This window comes from Dendronephthya gigantea, unplaced genomic scaffold, assembly GCF_004324835.1.
Source record: "Dendronephthya gigantea isolate DGI-Jeju-01 unplaced genomic scaffold, DenGig_1.0 000107F, whole genome shotgun sequence".
Taxonomy (NCBI): domain Eukaryota; kingdom Metazoa; phylum Cnidaria; class Anthozoa; order Malacalcyonacea; family Nephtheidae; genus Dendronephthya; species Dendronephthya gigantea.
The window spans coordinates 286,959-311,687 of record NW_021163117.1 but is presented as its reverse complement, the minus strand read 5'-3'; the positions used below and the strand labels follow the sequence as shown (position 1 = coordinate 311,687).

General features: G+C 35.3%; 3 protein-coding genes and 1 pseudogene across 4 annotated transcripts; 1 reads left to right on the top strand and 3 right to left on the bottom strand.

Moving 5' to 3' along the window:
- Positions 1 to 829: 829 nt before the first annotated feature.
- On the bottom strand, positions 830 to 4,910 carry LOC114534827 (microfibril-associated glycoprotein 4-like). The gene is made up of 5 exons (XM_028556299.1): positions 4,787 to 4,910; positions 4,011 to 4,243; positions 3,662 to 3,686; positions 2,040 to 2,417; positions 830 to 1,095 (listed from the first exon to the last, which is right to left on the bottom strand). The coding sequence occupies exons 1-5, from the start codon at positions 4,908 to 4,910 to the stop codon at positions 830 to 832; spliced, it is 1,026 nt and encodes a 341-aa protein (XP_028412100.1).
- A 2,495-nt stretch (positions 4,911 to 7,405) lies between these two features.
- On the bottom strand, positions 7,406 to 8,693 carry LOC114534826 (annotated as a pseudogene).
- Positions 8,694 to 9,173: 480 nt separating this feature from the next.
- Positions 9,174 to 23,906, bottom strand: LOC114534804. 2 transcript variants are annotated; one of them, XM_028556279.1, is made up of 4 exons: positions 23,790 to 23,906; positions 11,847 to 12,001; positions 10,631 to 10,863; positions 9,174 to 9,656 (listed from the first exon to the last, which is right to left on the bottom strand). In XM_028556279.1, the coding sequence occupies exons 2-4, from the start codon at positions 11,968 to 11,970 to the stop codon at positions 9,615 to 9,617; spliced, it is 399 nt and encodes a 132-aa protein (XP_028412080.1). In that variant the 5' UTR covers positions 11,971 to 12,001; positions 23,790 to 23,906; the 3' UTR covers positions 9,174 to 9,614. The 2 variants fall into 2 exon arrangements, with proteins under 2 accessions (XP_028412080.1, XP_028412081.1); XM_028556280.1 differs by lacking the exon at positions 23,790 to 23,906 and having other exon boundaries at positions 11,847 to 12,862.
- LOC114534825 lies at positions 19,031 to 20,028 on the top strand. Its single transcript, XM_028556298.1, has one exon. It carries the CDS (start codon positions 19,031 to 19,033, stop codon positions 19,889 to 19,891), a length of 861 nt encoding a protein of 286 aa, XP_028412099.1. The 3' UTR covers positions 19,892 to 20,028.
- Positions 23,907 to 24,729: the final 823 nt, after the last annotated feature.

The window sequence follows — 24,729 nt, the reverse complement described above, 5'->3', positions numbered from 1 at the left end:
CACGTTAACCATCTTAACAAATTGATGTTTTTCAAAGAGGTCGTGCTTATAAACTACAAATATACACAGCCTATTAACTATAATTTTACTACCATCAAATGTGGTATCATTTATTTAAATGTGGTATGGGGAGCACCGTGCGAGGGTACTAATTCCGTAAGAATATTTACACCCACGATGTTGCAAAAGCGAAATCAAAGTTGTCCGCCATTCTGCAATAGACCTCACGCCATGGACGGTCTTCTACGTTATACACATGCGCCAGTGTGAACTAATAAGCTCTTGATTGTTCGAGACAAAAATTTGTATTTTCAAACGTCAATGCATAACTGTCATTTTGATGTAAAATGCAAAATTTTGATGAAATTTATACATTTATATTTTCAAAAAAATGTGATACATAATTTATATATTTTAATTACATTAGAGGGAAATAATAATATCAAATTTCGGAAGTTGTACGTCCGATGTTATAGGGTTCATGGTAATTTATGTTTAGAATAATTTGCGATAACACTGTCTATACATGAATAACTCAACTTCCTGAAAAATGTAAGAATCCTGTCGTATTTTTGGCATCATTTCACAAAAATATGAGGGTAATAGCTGTGGTAATACTTGATTCTTTGAAAATATCACGAGTTGCTATGACTGTCATTCTTCCACGTCAAGAAAAATATTTCCATTCTTCTTTTCTCACATACCACGTGCCAACTATCAACTATCATGTTACTATTCCTACACTTAACTAATTTCCTTGCATGCATGTTTTTACTTACAAAAAATGCTGGTTCAGCAAGATCAAGGATCAGTAAGTTATTTTTTAATTCTAAACTACACGTGGTCGTATTTTCATGGATGTTGATTTCAGAGAATAACGATATCCTTTCCAATGTTTCCAGTTGACTCCATTGGCGTGCGATGTGTGTTTGCCATAAAGATACAAACCATTCAAATTGGATTGATGACAATGACGATACCACCAGGCTGCTTTGTATGTCACCGCACAGTTACGTTTTGAATCAACGTCATTTTCAGAATCTTTGGTGCTGAAAGCCATATGGTTATGATATGATAACGAGTTTCCTGCTGTACCTAACGATGACATATGAGCAAAAATTATGATTAATTGATATTTTGCTATTTCAACAAATATTTTCACTATTGGGCTTGATCAAAATAAGTGGGACAAAAATGTTGAAAAAGTTTGCAAATGGCATCAAGACGTAACTATATTTTCAATATATCACTTTTGAAACATGCAAACGTTAACTAAAAATAGTGGAATTCTTTGTTACGTGAACTCGCCTGTCGCCACTAATATTTGTAAATTAATTTTTGAACGTTCTAGCGAAAGAATCTATAATTTATTATCTTTGGGAAAAAAGATATAATTACTATGGTGCTTGCGTTATTATATATAATGTAATACAGCCTATTTAGACAATCTTTGCGAAGACTCTTTATTGAAGGTCTCCTGTGCTGAAATAATAGAGGCAAATCGCAAAAAAATACCCTTTCATACAGACAGAAATCTATATATCTCCAAGAAAAAGAGTCAAAAAAAAGTTTACACGTCCAAATGCAAGAGGGCTGTTTCCAAATGCAAGAAACAAATTTCCCCTGTCAATATTCTTCATTAACATTTCTGGCTAGCCGATCATGATGACTGATATTCATGATTATATCTTTCACCGTAACATTTATAATATTTTTGGGATAAATTACGTAGTTAATAATATAGTGTAATGGAGTGCAGTCCGTAATGTAAACAAGCGAGTTGTTTACATTTTGAATCCGTATATAGCTACACGTTTATAGTTTGCTACACCTTTAAATGAATACGACTATACGAGAGAGAGTTTATGCTCAGAGATTTAGGAAATATGCGTAATTTGAACAATTTTGAAACAAGTAGACTACCTATTGTTATGAGCAAAACCGAGAGTGCAGAAGCGACTGTAACCCCCCTTTAAAAAATCTGACCTTAAATTGTGTATTTAATTGATACTATGAAATTTAAAGATAATAATTCTGACCTTCAAATGCTCCAATAAACAACCGAAACTTTTTGATTTCGCTGTCGACTGTGAAATAATCATAATGAGCGTATCTGGTGTTGCCAGATGTATCTTCCATGTCGATACGAAGTTCATTTTCTAAAATATTTGTCATCCTGTGTATTTTTTCAAGACCAAGCCAATATTCTCCGCTCAAGTTACCAAAACCTTGTTTGTAATCTTGCCATCCTCGGTAGAAGTCAACACTTCCATCAAGACGACGTTGAAATACAGTCCATCCTCCACCTGATGTTGTCATATCACAAAACACTTTGAAATTTCCTCTTCCATCAGGGTCAACTTCATAAATTCCACTTTGTTTATTTCCCTTCTCATAAAAATCAGCGCAGTTGAGACCTGAAGAATATAATTTATGTAGCATCAAATGTGGTATAACAAATGCCTAAAATTGACAAAACACTTCTTGACGTTTCGACCTGAGGGCCAGGGGAGTTAGTATGATACTAACTGTCATGCTAACTCTTCTGACGAAGGCCCTCAGGTCGAAACGTCGAGAAGTGTTTTGTCTATATTCTAGGCAGTTGTTATACAACATTTGCATGATGCCAAGTTGTTTGAGGACACTGCCACGCTGCTCCCAGGTTATATAATATTTGTACTTTAACAGTCCCCTAAAATTGTGGCCCCAAATTTTTGTCTCTAAAATTGTATCTGCAATGAGTAATTTAACCGACACGCGGCAGTTTAATACTATGGAAATAGTTGAATGTTCGGTCCTTATATGAAACCAGGACGTCCAAAAGTATTTGTGTACGACAGTAATAACAGGAATAGTAATTTTAAAAGAGAAAAACAATCAAAATAATGGCCATTTCCGAAGCGCTAGAGCAATCAAATTGTAATCTTCAACATCTTCCTATACGCCCCTGCCTAATGTATGCATGCTGACCATGCAGCGATACTGACGCATAATGGCTATTTAAAGATTGGGATTTACGTCGAAAACAGGGTATACTTTGGGGGTGGGGGTGCAGCTTTGCGATCTACAGATTCATTTTCTAAAGTTATTTTAATTATAGAAAACTTCGCTAAAGATGAATAGAGGTTGTTTTTCTTCTAAAGCCTTCACCTCTTTTCACAAGTTAATTACATAATTTAAACTTTAAAACAATTTAACAATTTGTAGTCTGAAGACGGACAGTTAAACTGTTCGAAACGAAGCTAATGAACGAGGAAAATGAAGCTATAATGAAGTCAAAGATAACGAGGCCATATTTATATGAATCAATGACGAACAATAATGTCTTGCGGACTATACGAAATTGGATGTGGTCATAGACTGAAAATGAACTAACTGTTGGTGAATATCAGTGAGCCATTGATAAAGAGTCAGTCAAACTGGCTATATGTATGTCAATCAACCTAGAAATGCCTTGTTGCGTTCAAAAGGACGTTTCACCAGTAACAATATGCATGTAGTTAAACTCAAAATGTTCAACTTAAAGACTCACGAGGAAGGATTGCGTAGAATTGACATTGCCTTAAACTTCACGCTGGGTATTGAATTGTGAAAGGAAAATTTCGACCTGTTGGAAACTATGTTGATGATTTAAAGTTTTTCCTGCGCCTGTCAAGAATACCTGTGATACAGCTTGCACGAAAATCCTGCAAAGAAAAGATAATGTTTCTCATGTTATATGGTCAGAAATAATCTAATAAGCTTTTAGATTCTAGTCTTATCAATCACATGCAAGGCAGTGGCGTAGTATAAATGAGGGTGTGTGTGTGTGAAATATTCATATATTTTAACATGAACAACATAGAACTCAAATATATTAATATACCCCCAACTCAACAACAACTGATGGAATGACGTGAGTGCTTTGCTCTCCCTAATGTGCTGATGAAAAGTGGAAGAGTTTTCTTACAACAAGAAAAAGAGATGATTATCCTACTGAACAACAAGATTGAGTGTTCCACAACTCATACCTTTTCAGGTTGAGCCAGATAGATATGATCAAAAGATGGGTTTAACTGCAATATTTTGTCAGATGTGTTGTAAGCCAGGTTGTGTAACATTTCACAATTCGGTTCTTCACACAAGTCAAATGTTTTATTGTAGTTGATTGATCTACAACATGGTTCCTTCGCACATTCGATTACGCAATTAATCCATGTCGAGGCATGCTGTGTCTTCAATATTCTTGCGTCTAGCTTGTATCCTGGAAGAGAAAACCTGGTTGTTAAAAAGTTCTTTGTATGTTCAACCTAATTCAATAATAATTTTTGTTAACTAACCAATCGCGAGCTAAATCGAGTCGAATTGAATAGAGTAAGTAAAATTGACCTTATACGTTGACCTATTTTTTAAGAGGTTACTAAAGCCTCTAAAGTCCACAATACACTCAATTCATTGGCACGGCATGGCTAAATGGATGCCCGTGCCCATTTCATCTGGGCCCGGCCTTTATTTTGGTAGCCTGAGCGCTAATACAATTGAGCATGGGTACTCATTTTAGCCCTGCCGTGCCAATAATTTAAGCGTAAACGAGGCTTAAGATTAGTTATCTGCAGGAGTGTTTTAAAATACATTAAATAACCTAGTATAGCCTAATATAGTCACACTTTTCCGCAAGTAAAATTAGTAAATAGATTGTCAACTTCGGCTGACTATATTTTTGACATTAATTTGCAGGGTAATTTGCACCGTACCAAGAATCAACCTAATTAAACATTTCCCCAATTATTTCGTCCGTCGTGCTTACCTTCAAGTGAGGAATTAAAACAGAAATCCAAACCTTCACTGAACTTGATATGTTGAATGGCTACCCAAAAAATGCTTCGGGCGACGAGGTTGATAAGGAATCGGAGATCAATTGCAAGATACATTTCGTTGGTTTCCGATGACTTAAACGAAATATCTTTCAATAATAAGAAAATTATATAAATTATTTTATTCGACCAACATAGAAATGTGATTATTAAATTTTTCTTGAACTGCATATGAGATTTTTAAGCAATCGCTGAATTCGTTATTTTAAATCATGAAAGTTCATGCATGTACATTTTTCGGGGGCATCCATTCTGCATGTAAGACGGATGCATGCATGCGGTATATTCAATGCTAGTTTTATCACCTCAAGATACCGTAAAATATCGAGGCGAAAAAAAATTCACAATCTGCAACAAATTTTCTTAGTCCCAAATCTAGGTTAGATGGGATAATCCCACAATTATCTCATAGGTTCTTGACACGAATGTTTACCCATGCTTGTGTTTCGTATAATGTGTGGCTATGATTGATCTCGTAGATATTTTAATACATTTTCCGCAATGTTAATTGTATAAGAATATATTAATTTTTTATATGCTTCACGTCGCAAAACTAATAATATTTCGTGTGCGAAATCATCGGCCGGAAAATTTTCTTCGAGACTTGTGAATAAGTTGTATCTATTCAAAATTATGATCAATGTAGTTTGCAAAATTAACCGGTGCTACAGCGTGGCTGTATGTAGGGCAACGAGAAAGACGTTATAATAACTATGAATATTCAAATTAAAATAAAAAAAAGATGGCCTATGGATCTGTTCAAAAGATCCCTAAAAAATGGAAACAGGATTGGTCTCAATTCAGCTCAGTGCATTAACTTCACCGGGCAAGTTAAGGGTCGCCAGCGCTGGTACAATATTTTACGTTACAAAAATACCGAATCGATTATCGATATGCATGATCATTGTCCTAAATCATCGGATTTAAATTTCTTGGAAGGTTAACTGAATTTCCTCTTTTCAATCATTATGTGAACTGAATTTCTTCTTTTCAATTCTTTTCAATATGCTATTGAGTCGATAAATGAGAGGAAATAAAACGGTTTCGGCCTTTCTCACATTTAGACTACATGCACCTGTTCCCTTCCTCAATATGACAATAATAAATATTTGTCACTCTCGGCAATTGTTTACAGAAAATCATAAAAATACTTAAAGAGCAAATTTAGCAAACTTACCGAACGGATGTTGTTGTCTTTATTTCCAAAGTTTATCGCTTGTATATAACGTGTTGTTTAAGAATGATAAGGACTGTGAGAAAAAGGTAGATATATACCATCAATAATTGATAGCTGCATAAGTCGTTTGCATGTTATTGCTATTGTTTGCAAGTGAATTCAATTATCACAATTATATTAGTCGGGGTTTTGTTCCTTTATCATTGCAGCCGCGATGCATTGGTTCTTTATTATTGCTAAAATGCCCGTTAATTTAGGTTTATGAAAAAGTTTAAGAGTTGAGCTCGCAATATATTAGCAAAGAAATTCGCTGGAAGACTTCGTGCTGCCCACGCGTGATTTTCGTAAACTCGCGACGCAAAAGGAAAAACCGAGCCAATTTTTCAACTTGCTCTATGATAAAATCGGCACCATTATTAATTGAAATAAGATCTCCCAAACGGGCTTTTCATATCATATTAGAAATTATATATAACGGGTTAAAATATACTTTATAATATTTACATAAGTTAGAATAAAATATTAATCCTTTGAAAATATTTCAAAGCAAATGTCTTTATATGAGCTCATTATGTCGTTTCATAACTTGGTTGCTCGAAATTCTTTGCCAAGATGTCGTATTAAAAAAAGCCGGTATATCTAACTCATTCGTATTGCGTGTTTCGCGATCGTGGGCACTGGAACGGATGAAAAAATTATCACTGAGGTATCACTTGGTGCCATATCGTTACGGCATTTAAAAATTTTATAAGATCATCTGTTGAATACGCCGCACCTGTTTGGTCGAATCCGACAGTGAACTTGTCCGATCTCGTTGAAAATATCCAGAAACGTGCTCTCAGAGTAATTTACCCAGGGGCATTATGCATTATGCATTATATCACATTCAAACGTGGAGCCTCTTGCACGTCGAAGAATCAATCTTTGTCAATCTTTCATTGCGAAGCTTAAGTCAATTTCAAGTACACAAAATAACCCATTGTCACAGATCATGAACAATCCACCTGAGGTTATTCATAAAAACTACAACTACGATATCAACCAATATATTATAAACATACCTTCTACGAACACGGATAGGTTTAGAAGCTTTATTACGATTAAATATTCTTATTAATGCTTTTTTTCTTTTATATTGTAGATAATAGGTATATGCATGCAGGTTTTATTAGAAATTATTAATCAGTTACTATTCATTTTTAGCAACTTGGACAGACTTAATAATATAATTATTCTGATTGTTTATAAGCAACTATATCTACCAGTAATTACTTAGTCATATATACCGTGTAATTCAGAATTCTGCAAAGGGGTTTATTATTATAATACTTTCCCCAAGATATTCTGTTTTAGATATAAAAATCACTGGTTCAGTTCATTTCTTAATTCTTAATTCACGTGGTCGTATCTTCATCGACGTTGATTTCAGAGAATAATAATGACCTTTCCAATGGAACCAGCCAACTCCATCAGCAAACGATGTTTGTTTGCCATAATGATATAAACCATTCAAATTGGAATAAAGACAACTACGATACCACCAGGCTCCTTTGAATGTCACTGCACAGTTACGTTTTGAATCAACGTCATTTTCAGAATCTTTCGTGCTGAATGCCATATGGTTATGATATGATAACGAGTTTCCTGCTGTTCCTAACGATGACATATAAGCAAATGTTATGATTCATTCAAAAAATTATTTAGCAACAAAATTATGAATTGTCAGGAGCAAAAGGTTTTGTTGTATATGATTATGAAGATGATGTAAATTTTGAATGCCACAACCATGGAAATTTTGAAATATTTTCATTATTGGGCTAGATCGAAATAAGTGGGACACACATGTTGAGAAAGTTTGAAAATGGTATCAAGACGTAACTATATTTTCAATCACTTTAGAAGGCAAACGTTCACCAAAAAATAGTGGAATCCTTTGTTACGTGAACTCGCCAATCGCCACTAATGATTGCAAATTAATTTTTGAACTTTCTTGCGAGAGAATCTATGAGTTATAATCGGAAAGAGGAATTACTGCATAGTTATGGCCTCGTTATTGCGTCATTATATAAGGTAATGTCAGCCTTTAGACAATCTTTGCAAAGACTCTGTATTGAAGGGGTTCAGAAGTGAAATAATAGGGGCAAACATTTCAATTTTACGCTCTAATACAGACAGTAATCTATGTTCAAGAAACAATAGTCAGAGCTTTTACACGCCAAAATGTAAGAACGACTGTTTTAATTAAACTTCTCCTGTTTATATATTTAATTAACATTTACAGGTATAGTCGTGATGACTGATTTATATATATATATATATCCTTCATTTTGGGGATAAATTGTGTATAGTTGATACTATGAGATTGAGATATAACAATTCTGACCTTCAAATGCTCCAATATGTAACCGAAATTTTTGGATTTCGCTGTCGACAGTAAAATAATCATAATGAGCGTATCTGGTGTTGCCAGATGTATCTTCCATATCAATACGAAGTTCATTTTTTAAAATATTTGTCATCCTGTGTATTTTGTCTAGACCAAGCCAATATTCTCCGCTTAATTCACCAAAACCTTGTTTGTAATCTTGCCATTCTCGGTAGAAGTCAACACTTCCATCAAGACGACGTTGAAATACAGTCCATCCTCCACCTGATGTTGTCATATCACAAAACACTTTGAAACTTCCCTTTCCGTCTGGATCAATTTCATAAATCCCACTTTGTTTATTTCCCTTTTTATACAGGTCAGCACAGTTAAGGCCTTAAAAAATATAATTTTTATACGTTATTACTGCCATAAAATTGTATCTCCAATGAGTAATTGACTGTGGAAGGTTTGGTTATCACCAGAACGCGGCGGATGCCTTTAGATTTTTAGCTTTTCAGCACTGAAGGTTGCGTCGTTTTAAAACCACAACGGGCGTCCACACCTTATTTGCAGATGACTATCCTCATGGGGAGATACCAAAAAAAACAAGAGAGCAATTTTGAAAATAATGTGTAATATATCCTATTAATAGAAATTTATTCCACCCTCGTGTTTGTCATTTTGAGGGAAATTTTCCCTAATTGCGAAAGCATTGTAAAAATCGTATTTTCAGACGCCTTTCTTCGCAAGAGAACATGCGTTTATTTCGGTGATAAATTATTTTGCTGAAAATATAAAAATCCATCGCATGTGATCTGGATGATAAACGAAAATAAAGTGTAGAGAAATGGATTTACCTTTTAGAAAAAGAGAGAAATTGCCAGAAAAGGTAAGGGAACCGGTGAATGTATATATTGCAATGGTATAATTATGGGTTTCAGCAACATATGTACCCTTTGTTCGCTTTATTCAAGAGCTAGGGCAATCAAATTTCAATTTTCAACATATTCCTAGCTAAGCCTCAGTTTAATGTGTCTAGTTTTGTTTTGGTATGCTGACCAACGATGCTGACGCACGGCAGGCATTTAAAGATTAGGATTCACGTCACAGGGCAAACTTGTAGGGTGTGGTGGGGTGCAGCTTTGCTCTACTGGTTCATTATCTACAGTTATTATAATTGTAAAAATCTCTGCTAAGGATGACGTTTTTCTTAGGCCTATCTCTTAAGAATACCTGTGATACACCTTGTTCGAAAATCCTGCAAAAAAAAAAATTCCCATATTATACACTCGCAAATAAGTTTTGTGATTCTAGTCTCGTAACTTTCAGGCAGGACAGTAGCGTAGCATCGATCATATATTAATATTCACTGACTGTAAAAACAATGAATTTGTAAAAAGTGAATAACATAAAAAAGAATATCGAACTAGCGACGCCACACTCAGCACTGTTGCAAGATTGTGAATGCGCTGCCCTCATTCGTGGTGATGAAAAGTATCTTTTACACATTTCTAAGTTTATTTATTTGTCTTTCATATGACATCCATGTACGCGTCATTCAGCAAGAAAATGAACGAATTTTAGGTCGACAAAAGTCGAAAGTTGAATTTTTCTATACCCCTTGTACATGGTTTGGAGACTAAAATTAATAAAAGTACAATACAAGTAATTAACTATGTTATTGTCCAGGTTTATGCAAAAATGGTTCCTTTCTCGTCACGTGTCTATTGTATTTACCAATGGTATTCGTCTTGCAAAGCTCCTCAAACTTGACTTGAAAAATATGTTAATTATAAGATTGCTATTGGTTCATCTGTGCAAAATACAATACACATGTGATCAGAAAGGAACAATTTTTGGCATAAATCTACCTCAACATAGTTCAACTTTGACACAATTGCAACATACAACTAAGTCCGAGTTCAAGTAAAAACATCATTAGAAACACCCGATTATAACTAAGTTCAACTATGTTAGGTTGTAAAAAATCATTATGATAGCTACATATGTCAACTGCAAACCATCGATGGTGCTTTTAAGGCACTACAAATGAAAAGTAAACACGTGCGGCTGACTAGCTGAGTGGCGTCAAGTGGTAATTGTGGCTTAGTGGTTTATAGGCTGTTATCAACCAATGAGAAATTGACGTAGGCAGACTCATTAATACACAACAAAATGAAATACAATAAACATCCTACTGAACAACAAGACAGAATATTCCACAACTCATACCTTTTCAGGTTGAAGCAGATAAATATAACCAAAAGATGGGTTTAACTGCAATATTTTGTCAGATGTGTTGTAAACCAGGTTATGTAACATTTCACAATTTGGTTCTTCATTCAAGTCAAATGTTTTATTGTAGTTGATTGATCTACAACATGGCTCCTTCACACATTCAACTACGCAATTAATCCATGTCGGGGCATGCTGTGTCTTCAATATTCTTGCGTCTAGCCTGTATCCTGGAAGAGAAAACGTTTTTTGTATGTTCAACCTCATTAAATAATAATTTTTGTTAACTAACCAATCGCGAGCTAAATGGAGCCGGTAAGACCTTATGCGTTTTGGAATAATTTTTCAAGATGTTACTATAAGATTATTAGAATTGACAAGATATCTGCAGGAATGTTGTGAAATATAGAAAATTTTGTAGCTGTATGGTTTAGCCTAAGTAAAGTAGAGGTTTAAAGTGTCTATAATTCCACACGAAATTAAGACCCTTTAAACCTCTAGAGTTTACTTGCATCAAGTGAAGTGCCAAAAATCATAATTGATTTACTCTAACTATATTAGTCACATATTTCCGCAAGTAATACGAAATCAACAAAATAGCAATTCAAAAATAAAAATTTTCAACTTCGTATCTTCGCATGGTTATTTTACCCATATTTCACAAATTTTCGCAACTAAACTTTGCAATTCTATCAATCAGTTGCGGATCTAGGGGTAGTCAGAATTGAGTACACAACTAAATTTTATGGATTTTAAAGGAATATTTAAAAAATCTAACAATGCGATTTCCATTCGTAATGGTATAGTGATTTACTCTGACCACCCCTAAATCCGCCACTGCTTTCGAAGTCAGTGAGCTCTATAATCTATAGAGCATAAAGTTTTTTAAGGCTATCTTTTACATTCTCGTTCTCATGCCAAATCTGCTTTTTATTCATACAATAATAACGTAATGTCTATGTAGTGAAAAAAGTGGCGAGTTTTTAGTTTTAGTAAACTGGTTCATGCGCTGATACCAAGGTGGAAAATGAAATCGACAAACTTGAAAAACATTTTTTTATTCCTATCTAATTCTGCATTCTTATCTGAATTAGGTAAAGACACACACACAATTTTCAATTCAGCTTATTTTAATCAATTGTTTAAAAAATCTGTTACTTCACCGGATCAAGAATCAACTTTAAAATTCCCCCAATTATTTCGTCGTGCTTACCTTCAAGAGTGGAATTAAAACAGAAATCCAAACCTTCACTAGAGTGGACATGTTGAATGGCTACCCAAAGAATGCTTCGGGCAACCAGGTTGACGAGGAAACGAAGATTTATTGCAAGAAACATATTTTAAGTATCTTAGTTTCTAAGAGTCTTCCTATAATAAGAAAAGTATATAAATAATTGTTCGACCGACATAATACTAGGATAATTAATTTGGAAATATGGAATGCAAAATTTTTCTTGCACTGCAAATGAGATTTTCAAGCAATCGATACAGAATTCGTTATGCAAAATCATGAAAGTTCATGTACATTTTTCTATCCATCCAGTGAAAAAGGCAGAGACGTAACGTGCAGGTGCTACTCCCCCAGTTTTGGTAAGGTGCAGAGTCGCTTGACGCGACGTCGGTCGGTATATAATAGGGAGAATGTAGCACGGCAACACGACGATGACGCGGCTGAAATTCTCCTTTAAATAAATGCTTTGGCAAAGTGGTTGTTTTATATTATTAATTGTACCGATTCAGTGAGATCGAAAGGCGTTAAAAACATTGTGTTTATGTTTAAGGACAATTCTATAAAGCCTAATTCGAAGCAGGGCTCGCTGGGCCTGAAATGCAACCGTTGTAGGAAGACGTAAAAAACGACGTTTTTCCATTTGCAAACAGAACGAAGACGACGTCTAAAACCCATCATGGATCTTTAATTATTCATTTCTTTTCAATGACCCATTGTATTGATAGCCATCGTCGTCGCGTTCGCGTCCCTAATAGCACACAAACGTCGGTGAAAAGTATAATTTTGTAAAATTATAAAATAAGAGATAATTCGTCTCACTCGTCTGTTAATAAACCAACAAAAGGCTATATGCTTTGTTTAGACGCACTTGTGTCACGTGTTCGTCAGTAAAGATAAGATATAGTCACGCTACACTGAAGAAAAGTGTATAATACTGTTTTTCATGTACATGTTAACCCATGCATGATTATGTTTAGTTTTTGTATAATTATGTGTCTATTTTTATAGATGTCTTTGTATAGTCTTTTCTTTTTGTATATGGATGTGTAATTATGATTGATCTCTCAGAGCTAGGTGTAGCTATTAATTTTTTATGCGTCAGATCGCGATCATATTTTTTCACTCGTCATGGCGGACGGTCATGTTGTTCAAGGCCAAAATCTGTTGAAATGACCAAAAATCTGTTGAAATTATGCTACCATCCATCCCTGTTAGAAAGCTACACATCCTGTAGGCTAATTCCACTAGATAAACATCCTGGAATTCGACCAATTGGAGTGGGGGAAGTGCTGCGAAGAATAATCGGTAAGACAGTAACTTCATTCTTGAGAGAGGAGATAAGGGAAGCAGCGGGGCCATTGCAAGTTTGTGCAGGATACAGTGCTGGAGCCGAGGCAGCAATACATGCCATGAGCCATGTTTTTGAGGAAGAAGGGACTGATGGAATCCTATTAATTGATGCGACCAATGCTTTTAACCAAATGAATAGAGCGGTAGCAATGCACAATCTTCGAATAACCTGCAACAGAATGTCCATTTACATCATTAACACCTACAGATGCCCCTCCAGGCTATTCATATGTGGGGGAGGTGAGATTTTGTCGCAAGAAGGTACCACCCAAGGGGATCCTCTAGCTATGTCCTGGTACTCAATTACACAGCTATAATGATTCAAAGTTTGAAATTGAACATACCAGAAATCAAACAAGTATGGCTGGCCGATGACTCAGCGGGAGGAGGAAGATTGACACATTTATATAATTGGTATAAGCATTTGGAAGAGGAAGGAAAGAAATACGGCTATCTAGTAAATGGTCCTAAGTGTTGGCTGATAGTGAAGACGCAAGAACTGGCCAAAGAAGCAGAGCAGATCTTTGGAGAAGAAGTTAAAATTACAACAGAAGGAAAACGCCATTTGGGTGCTGTTATAGGATCAAAAGAATATAAAGATGAGTATTGTAAAGAAAAAATTCAAGGATGGGTACAGATATCTCATCACTCACGGAAATCGCGAAAAGCCAACCTCATGCAGCCTACATTGCCCTTACGAAAGCATACAAATCAAAATTTACCTACTTCATGCGAACAATTGAGGCCTTCGAAGAGTACGTAGAACCAATACATGAAACATTGAATGACATTCTCTTACCACAATTTTTTGGTCAAGAAGAACCCCTTGCGAGTGAACTTCGGGAACTTGTGACCCTAACGCCAGCTCAAGGGGGATTAGGCGTACCGAATTTGATAATAGAAGCTCCTTTGCAATATGCAGCCTCAAAATTATTTACTAATCAACATGTAAATTCAATTAAACGGCAGAGTGAGACTCTGGAACCGATAGAGCAGTCTATAGATGATCTGAAGCGAATGCAGCAAGCAAACAAAGCGGAAATTGTTAAGTCAAGAATGGATAATATTGATGCAACACTTTCTCCAGACCTACTGTTCTTGGTAAAGCAATCCAGAGACAAAGGAGCGAGTTCCTGGCTAAATGCGATTCCACTCAAAGATCAAGGTCTAGCCCTCAATAAGCAAGAATTCAGAGACTCGTTACGAATGAGATACAATTTAACTTTGAACGATTTACCAAGTCATTGCGCGTGTGGAGATCGCTTTAACATCAATCATGCCCTCTCTTGTAAAAAAGGTGGGTTCGTGGCACAAAGGCACGATGGAATCCGTAATTTGCTAACAGCGCAACTGGATAAAGTGTGTAAGAATGTGGAAATTGAGCCTCATCTTCAACCTCTTGATAATGAGAGATTTGACTTGAGATCGGCCAATATAAGTCCCGAAGCGAGATTGGACATGAAGGCGGACGGTTTCTGGCTACGTGGAGCTACTGCATTTTTTGACGTGAGAGTAACGCATGTAAACTCCCGATGTAACCAAGGCCGGCCAACCCAGAACATTTTTAAGGAACACGAGAACGAAAAGAAGAGAAAATACCAACAGAGAGTTTTAGATGTTGAAATGGGCTCCTTTACCCCACTTGTTTTCGGAACCAATGGCGGAATGGGGTCTGAATGCCACAAGTTTCTTACTCAGCTGGCGCAGAAATTAGCAGAAAGAGACCATGAACGTTATGCAGTTGTCATAGCTTGGTTGAGAACCAGAATCTCTTTCGAAATTCTAAGATCGGTACATGCGAGTGTAAGGGGATCTAGATCACCTTTTTATAGAAAAGAACTTGAAGTGGTAGACGATTTTGGACTAAATGTTAAGATTGCAGAGGTTTTTTAAAGTTTTTTAGACTTTAACTTTACGTGCGAAGTACTCCTTTTCTATAAAAATTAGGAAGAACAACAATCATTATGACTTTCGAAGACTTTGAACAGCCCATTGGAAAATGCATGGTGATTAGAATAGTTAATTTTGATCTAGTTTTATTTAGAATTCTTTTAAATATGTATATAGTTAATTTGTTGTTCAAGGCTCCTCTCCTCATATGAGAAAGAACGATATTTGTTCTTCTCAGTTAGCTGATAGTTTAGCAGCGATTGTCAATGATTCTCCACATGACATTTCATGGAGTTTAAATACTGAAAATATGTCTGCTAAGTATTCTAAATCCTTAAAGTTTGACGGAAATTTTTATCGCTGGATTGGGGATTTCAACGACTTGAGAAACTATTTTGATGAAGTCCTAGACGTAACAGGCAGATGGTCCTCTCCTAGTGGAGATGTAAAGTTATTTACAGCAAGCAACGATGAATTTTCAGTAAAATGGCAAAGATCAAAGAAGCTGGTTATACTGAGGGACAACCCAGATAAGTATTTACTAAAATCGTTTGAAAGTTTAGTTAGTGAGGAAAGGAAAGCGACTGAATTTGAAAGCGATGAGCGAGAAAATCATTCGAGTGTCGAAGACGAGTCGCATCAAGCAACGCTACTCTCAAAAATTGATAACCTGGCTGCCACTTGTAACAACAATTTCGGCCGTATATTTGAACATCTTGCAAATTTAAAATCTTCCTGTCCCGGTAGTTCGGATACCGTTTTAATAAGCTCAAGTCTACAAGAGGAAAACTCGTCGCTCAGGAACGATAACATCAACCTAAAACAGAGCTCAATAGCCTAAATCGTGTAGTGTCTGACCAGAACTCTCGTATTAAGTGCCTCGAAGAAGAAAAATCTAGTCTGCTAACTGCTATTAGACTTATTCAAATTGAGAATAATTGTGCTGCAAAACATCCATCAAATGGATCCGTAATAAACAATTCAGATCAAAAGTCAACTGCAGTCAACAAAAATAAGGATTCGTCTGTTTTGTTGTTGAAGAAAGTCTGTCTTCACCAAAAACAAAAGAGTTGAAACGCAAATATAAAAAGAAGAAATCTTCAGCAACTATTAGGGGAAAGAATCATCTGCAGGAAAATCATGCTGTTGATCCCTCTAATACTAATTTAAATTCAAACGAACCAGCTGGGCAGTCAAATCAGTCATTTAATATTCAAAAGAAAAATGACATAGATGTTAATTCATCGACTCCAGACACAGGAAATTGTCGATTGAATTCACATGCCCCTAACTTAGTTAATAATAGCGTTGAGCATGATTCGCCAAAGGAGAAATCACCTACGTATAACCACGCGAAGAAAGTGACTGTGGTTATTGGTGACTCGATGTTGAAAAATCTACAAGGCTGGCGTCTTTCCACGCCTGAGAATCATGTTGTTGTTAAAAGTTTTGCTGGTGCCACTACTTCAGATATGGAAGATTATATTAAACCAGTTATCCGGAAAGAGCCTCAAAAAGTTATTTTGCATGTTGGCACAAATGACTTAAAGAAATTATCTCCTAATCGTGTAGCGGAAGGGATTGCGAATATAGCAACTCAAATTCAAGAAGATTCGCCATCAACAGAAGTAGTTATATCAAGCTTATTGACAAGATCAGACAAGCCAGGTTTATCAACCAAAGTTAACGAAACAAACAAGTTAATTAATGCTATTTGCAGCAAAAGTAAGTGGAAGTTTATTGATCATAAATTCATTAATGCAACTTGCCTGAACTCTAGAGGCTTACACCTTAATAATAAAGGAACATCTCTACTAGCAAAGAACATATCAAACTATATCAAATCAAGCTAGGAATTTGCCGCTGGGGAGTCGGTTAGTTCGGTAGCTAGTCGTTCTTCGACGCCGAATTCTAATACTAAGTCTCTATCTAATTTTCGCAGTCGTGGGCTGTCTATTGCATGTTTAAATATTAACAGTCTTATTGCCCACATTGATCAGTTACGTATTTATATGCAAAGTATAAGGTCTAACATTGACGTACTAGCAATTAATGAAACTAAACTAGATTCCTCGATTACAAATAATCAAATTCAAATCCCCGGTTACGACGTTGTTAGAAGTGATAGACAACACCATGGTCGTAACGGTGGTGGGGTGTGTTTGTATGTTAGAAGTAATTTAAACTTTAAAGTCCGTAGTGATTTAGTAAACTCTGAACTTGAGCTACTATTTGTCCAGATTTCTAACCCTCGTTCTAAGCCTTTCCTGGTAGGGACTTGGTATAGACCTCCCAACTCTGCACAGCGTCTATTCTCTCTCTTCCAGCAGATAATTGATAAAATTGATTCCGAAAACGCCGAAATGTATCTACTAGGTGACCTAAACTGTGATTTATTAACTCAAACTCCTAATGCTAATACCCTCGAGCTTTCGGATATATTCGACATTTACAATCTTACTCAACTCATCGAGGAACCAACACGAGTGACTAGTACTTCGCAGTCTTTACTTGATCTTTGTGTTACAAACACCCCGGACAAGGTATCAGTCTCTGGTGTCCAGTCGCTTGGTATAAGTGATCACTCGCTTGTGTATCTTGTTCGCAAAACCGCATGGCAGGGAAAAACTGTAAATTCGTTTGTTCATAAACGACAATTAAAGCATTTTAACGAAAGCATATTCTTGAACGACTTATCTACGATTGATTGGAATAATTCTTGCTCGTCAGACGATCCTAATGTATGTGGTCTCAATGGTTAACAAACCTTACACAAGTCCTAGATAAGCATGCCCCTATTAAGAAGAAACGTATAGGTAAAAAGAAGTCTCCATGGATAACCTCTGCGGTTGTCCAAAAAATGAGAGCAAGGGACTATTTGAAAAAACAATATGACAAGACACGAAATACTCTTTACTGGAATCAATACAAAAATGCTCGGAATGAAGTAAATAATATTATAAAGCAAGCCAAATGTGAATACTTTAAAAACAAAATTGATGTTACTAAGAGAGATCCGAAGCAAATTTGGAGGATCATAAATGAATTAAGTTCTCGTAAAATTAGTAACGTAGCTACAGTTAAAGAAATTAAACATCCAGACAGAGTGATAACTGATCCACCTGTTATTGCGGATGCTTTTAATTCATACTTTACTTCGATAGGTGAAAATCTTGCAAGCAACATTGAACACTCAAATATTGATCCCATCTCTTTTATTAAACCTACAAACGCAGTATTTTCTTTCAGTGAAATAGAAATTCAAGATGTAACTTGTTTACTTAAAAACGTCAATTCTAACAAGGCCACTGGTCTTGACGGCATTCCTGGAAAAATCTTGAAGTTAGCTGCTGATATTTTGGCCCCTTCGTTGACAAAAATATTCAACCTTTCTCTAACCGGGGAATTTATCCAGATGATTGGAAAATTGCTAAAGTTGTTCCTGTCTTCAAAAACGGAGCAAGAAACGATTTAAACAATTACCGACCTATATCAATTATTTCGGCTGTTGCCAAAATATTCGGAAAATTAGTGCACGAACAAATTTATCGTTACCTGACGAGCAATGATTTATTGTCTAAATATCAATCGGGGTTTCGACCAAATCACAGCACTCTTACTGCCCTATTGGAGACTACTAATAGTTGGAGTGTCAATATTGACAACGGTCTCCTAAATGGAGTTGTTTTCATTGATTTGAAGAAAGCTTTCGACACCATAGACCATAACATACTTCTACTTAAATTAAAACACTATGGAGTAGATGAAATTGCTTTGACATGGTTTCACTCTTATTTATCAAATCGAAAACAGAGGTGCTTTGTTAATGGGAATCTTTCTGAAACTTGTCCAATAACTTATGGCGTCCCACAGGGCTCTATTATTGGTCCTCTTTTGTTTTTGGTCTACATCAACGACCTACCGGAATGTTTTTGAATGAGGGGTTACCAAGAATGTTTGCCGATGATACGAATATAAGTTTTCAAAGTAATAACTTTGACGACCTCGAAAGAGTTATGAATACTGAACTTGAAAAAAATAAAAAGTGGCTTAATGTTAATAAATTAAGTTTGAACATTGCCAAAACCGAATTCATGGTTATCGGTTCTCGTCAAAGACTATCAACTTTCGATGACCATGATATTAATGTTATTGTCGATAAGAAACAAATCGAAAAGGTAGAGAGTACTAAATCACTAGGACTTTCTATTGACGAAAACTTGACCTGGAAAAAACATATTGACGATATTTCTAAAAAAGTATCATCAGGAATAAGTGCTTTAAAACGAATAAGAAGTTTTGTCAACCAGGATACAGCAGTTAGAGTGTATCAGGGATTAATTGAGCCATATTTTTCATATTGTGCTCCTGTTTGGGACGGCATTGGTAGTAAATTGAGCGACAAACTTCAAAAACTCCAAAATAGAGCTGCACGTGTTATAACTTGCTCTCCCTATGATGCCTCCTCTAGCTCTGTTCTTGAAAAACTTGGTTGGAATAACTTGCATGTCAACCGTAAAATGCAAAAAGCGATTCTGATGTATAAAGTCAGGAACAATTTAACACCTATGTATTTACAAGATTTGTTTGTCACTAGAGTTAATCACTATAGTCTCAGAAATACAAATGGCAAACTATTCGTTCCTAAACCTAAAACTGACTATCTTAAACGTTCCTTCAGTTTTAGTGGAGCTTCAATATGGAATAGCTTGCCTGAGCCCTTGCGTCTCTCTGAATCTCTTTCTTCATTTAAAAGATCTCTAAGAATTAATTGTAATTCTATTTAGCTTAATCCGACCCCCACACGGCAACCTGGTAGAACAGTAGTTTTTATATATCGTTACATAATTTATATACTATAGTTTAGAGTAATTTATCATCTTTACATGTATTTTACTGAATGGTTTACCGTGTTTTAAATAAAGGCGATGTATGTATGTATGTATGTAACTAATAATGTATTTATATAAACTACCGGAAAAGTTCGCCGAAATTAAACCGAATGATTACCAAAAACAATGAAATTTATAAAATGGTAGGGGCCTAAATCAATTTTACTAAATAATTCAGAACTCTTTGGCGTGTCCGCCATCCTCGGAAAACTTTCAGCGAGATTTTTCATTTGTGTGTATTCAAAATTTAGAGCATGGTATAGTTTGGAAAACAAACCACTGCTTAGGGCTGTAGGGCAAGGTTCTTGAAAGACGTGATACTAACTTTTAATATTGGGGGGTTTTGTAATTACCAATGGATTGGTTTGATCAAAACATGTCTTAAAAATTAACAAAAAACTCACTGTTTTTTGTTACTGCATTAAGACATGTCTGTTCTATCAAATCTTTTAAAATAAACTCATTTTTAACACAAAATAGGCACTCTTGGAGACTCAATATATTCAAATGTATATAGTGGGTATATCTGCATGTCGGACGGAATATGATGGCTGGTATATTTGAAATGGACGTAATGGATTAGTGTCTACCCACAACTCTTTATATCAACTCGACCTGTCTAGGGTCGCAAGCCCTTGTACTTTTTGCGCTGTCAATATGCAATGGTGGTTAACGTTATACAACCGATCTGATGTCCAATTTTTGTGATTAATATAGTATACTTAATGGCAAAAACAATTGACTGTTTATCGGCATCCATGATATTTTCCCAATTCATCGAATTTATATATCTTAAGAGTGAACAGCATTTCTTTTTTTTCAACATTTTGTGTCCATTTTCAAGAAGCTATCGGGTTGATAATTGCGATAAATGAGAGAAAATAAACTACAGCTAGTATAAAGTTTTCTTTAATAAAATATAATTGGCCTTTCTCACATTTAGACAGCATCTGCTCCATTAGAAATAATTGCACTTCACTACCGGCAATTTTTTATAGAAAATCACAAAAGTACTTATAAACTTACCAAACAGATGTTGTTGCCTTTATTTCGAAACTTATTCGCTTGTATAACGTCTAGACGTTAGTTCAACAAGTTTGTTGAGAATAATTAAGGACGGTGAAAAATAGGTAGATATATACGTATATACCATCAATAATTGATAACTGCCTAAGTCGTTTGCTATTATTTGCAGGTGAATTCAATTATCACTATTATATCTGTCGGCATTTTGTCCTTTTAATTTTTCTGCCGGCGATACATTGCTTCATTATTTCTAATATGTTAATTTAGCCTGTTAATTTACATTGATGAAAATATTTAATTGAGCACGCGATATATATTAGCCAGGGAAGCCTGATCACATTATTTTTTTGACTCGACTTGGGATCAATTTTCCATGCGAAGGCTCTTCTAGAATTGTTGTCTCGACTTCTCGATATGATGGATTAAGAGTTCTCCTTATTGCTACCAATAAAGCAATATTTTAACACGACATGTGATTGTAATAATTACGAAACAGTAATTGTTTTTGCTTGGAGTTCGATTTTGCTAATTTTGGTGATTTGCCAAAAATACGCAAAAAGAACTTTGTCGCGTGAACCCTTGCAGTGGCCTTCCTTATTTCACAAAATGACATAAATAAAAAATAGACAGAAGCTTAGAGAACTTGAGATGTCTTTTGAAAATTTGAGGGGATTTATTGCAAGAATGCTGAGAGCTGCATTTTCACATCCGAGACACGATGATTATCAGAGGTTATATTAAGTTCTGACAGACTTAGAGTTATCAGGTGCAAGTTGATAACAGATTTACGCGGTATTTTTCTCGGCTATTCATCGATATAGAGCAAACAAGATTCGTTGCATAACGTGCGTTAACTGAGTTTGAAGGATAGGCAAGTGGAGCTCAGGGGGCTTGGGGAGGTCTGATGCACGCCAAAGAGACATTTAAATCTGAAAAGAGAATCAAATTTAGAATCGAATTTCACTAACGTTCAAACAATTTTTGCTGAAACAATTAACTTTTTTCAGTCGGCATGTCTGCGGTAATGTACTATTTTACTTATGTATTCTTTTACTTCTAAATTTCTTAGTACAGTCCGGAAATAACATAATGAACAGCTGAGAACGACAACACAAAAACCAAATCGAAAAAAACTCTTTTACTTATGTATTTTTTTACTTCTATATTTCTTATAGTAGTTTAAACCGTGGAAAAAACTGGGAAACTGCCGGGAAACATAAGAAAACATTTTTGGTAAGCTCGGTGTAGTAAAATATACGCCATTCTTATATCCTAATTTTTGATAATCTACAATAATAATGATGTGGAATGATTTCTCTAGCTAGATAGAAAATTCCCTAACTGTGGATAAAGTGAGTCACCCTTGGGAGACGAAGGCCTTAGAGGGGGGGGGAGTTAACTAATAGGAACCACCAATCAAAAAGCCACAACAAATGCAGCGGTGATTTGATGGAATAATCTTCAATCATTATTATGCATGTATAAATCTAAGTCCTTTTACGAACAGAAGTTTAACTTTTTACTCTCGACTTGCTCTTTTTCTAATCAAGAGTACAGTCCGGAAATAACATAGTGAACACCTGAGAACGACAACACAAAAACCAAATGGAAAAAAAATAATAAATGTCTGTCAGACCGAGTTAGGCCGTGGTCTAACCTCCGTCTCACCGCGGTTCAGCGTCGGTCTGACCTCGGATCAATCGCGGTCAGACCGAGATTTGACCTAAGTTAACCGGGGTTTTTGTTAGGTTATTTCTGATGAGTACTGTGTGTGCCTATAGGAAGCCTATGGGAACACCTTTGAAAATTTGTTGGGAACAAATTAGAAACCAATTGCAAGAATATAGTTTTCTAAGGGTATATATAGCATGCAAAATTAATTTTCACTGACTGAATTATACTACGAACGATATCCATGAATGATGCACTATTTTCACTGACTACAAACTGGTGGAATTCAAGGTTCTGTAGCATATAGAAAAACAATCCTATCTGCGATAGGAGATGATCTTTATGGATTATATAATGAGATAATAAAAGATGTTGTAATTATTTGTCTACAATATCCAGGTGCAACGGAAATCGTTATTTCACTTGATTATGAATGCAAAAACTTTAGTTTTGTAAATCATTTTTTAATTGCAATACAAACACATCACAAAGGAACATCTGTTTTTGAACTAAATAAGATTATTGCTATTTCTCACGGTTATCAATATTACAGCTTATTGTTTTCTAATTACTTTTCAGTAAAACTAATTTTTTTGAATTTATACGCAACAATTCAGATGATTTTATTTCAAATACACACATGAATTTCAATGAATTGATCTTTGTGTAAAAAACTTTAGGAATGACATATAATTTTATGACACGGTATAAATTTAGTTATAACTTGACTAAAACTGCCGCATTTTCTTGTGATTTTACTGTATGAAATGCATGAAAGTAAAAGAAACCTTCTCTTCTTTCTTGATATTATGTCTGTGAAGTTTATCATCTTAGATTACTTTCATATATCGTTCCTCACCATTATGCCATTTTCATCCTATAGGGCCAGTTGTAGGCCTACGAGGAACGGCTGATAAGCCGTAGCTAAATAACGCTTTCATTTATGTTTTAAACGATTGAACTTACATCTGATATGCCATATGTGTAGTTGTAAACGCTATTGTGGTATTCACGTCGAATAACTTTAGTTTTCGTTTTGATAAATACTTGGTCGTAGTGATATATCCAAATATAAGTAATTTATGAACTGACTTACCGCGCGTCTTCAAATTAAACAACTTTACATCAAACGCAGTGGTGGATTCAGGGCAATTTGGCGACCAAAATTTAAAGATATACCTTAATATAACAAGGCTTATTAATTAGTCGAGCTATTGGTTATTCATGCATTCTAAAGAATTTTTTACATAAAAATCTAAATCCAATATGACATTTGGTGTTGAAAGTCGTAGTATTTGATATATTTTGCTTACCTTGCCTGGATTCGTGGATCTGCCGTTGAAATGTACATGAGGATTCCGGGCATCCTAAGGAATAAGGGCCTTTGTCAAGAGATTATAACATAATAACCTAAAAATTTAAGTGGAGGAGAGTTGAAAAGCTGAACGAAAAATTCTTGTAAGATAAATTGGGAGCGGGGGATCCTCGAAGGCGATGATTTCAGCTGTTAATTTTCCAGAGTGACGAGTAACAATTTTCCAAATTGTCCGAAACGTTTCTAGATTAAGCTAAATGATTTACGTCCAGACATCCTGTGTGCTCACACAAGCTGGCTTAATTATTTAATTTCGTGCCCTCGTCCTGAGAACATACTCATGAATGCGACTAAAAAATCTTCTAGAGTGCGGTCCCTTAATGTGATGCCGATTTCCGATCGAGTGATTTCTGTGCCTAAATATAAAATAATTTTGATGTTGTTTCTTTAGTCGGTCTAGTGAAATATAGCGTCGGCGATCGTGTGCACCTGGCTCTAATTTAAGACTTGCGCTTTAATTAGACTAATTTCTTACACCGGCGATAAAGAGGAAAGTTACTAAAATTAGTAAAACTGTCAAGTTTGGCTGCGATTTGTTGTAACTTACGGAAAATATAGCCATGTATGCGAAGTTGACGAATTTTGTATACTTTTGTATTTGTTTTGTATAAGTTTGTAATTAATTTAGTTACACATTTCCGCACGTAATACAAAAGTGTAC

What these genes read in the sequence shown, in the direction of transcription:
- LOC114534827 (XM_028556299.1), bottom strand. Translation starts at nt 4,910, where the DNA reads ATGTATCTTGCAATTGATCTCCGATTCCTTATCAACCTCGTCGCCCGA. An exon ending in TTTTAATTCCTCACTTGAAG is followed by an intron (nt 4,244 to 4,786) that starts GTAAGCACGACG and finishes TTTCTCTTCCAG; the next exon opens with GATACAAGCTAGACGCAAGA. An exon ending in ATCTGGCTCAACCTGAAAAG is followed by an intron (nt 3,687 to 4,010) that starts GTATGAGTTGTG and finishes TTTTCTTTGCAG; the next exon opens with GATTTTCGTGCAAGCTGTAT.
- LOC114534804 (XM_028556279.1), bottom strand. Translation starts at nt 11,970, where the DNA reads ATGTTTCTTGCAATAAATCTTCGTTTCCTCGTCAACCTGGTTGCCCGA. An exon ending in TTTTAATTCCACTCTTGAAG is followed by an intron (nt 10,864 to 11,846) that starts GTAAGCACGACG and finishes TTTCTCTTCCAG; the next exon opens with GATACAGGCTAGACGCAAGA. An exon ending in ATCTGCTTCAACCTGAAAAG is followed by an intron (nt 9,657 to 10,630) that starts GTATGAGTTGTG and finishes TTTTTTTTGCAG; the next exon opens with GATTTTCGAACAAGGTGTAT.
- LOC114534825 (XM_028556298.1), top strand. Translation starts at nt 19,031, where the DNA reads ATGTTTTTGAATGAGGGGTTACCAAGAATGTTTGCCGATGATACGAAT.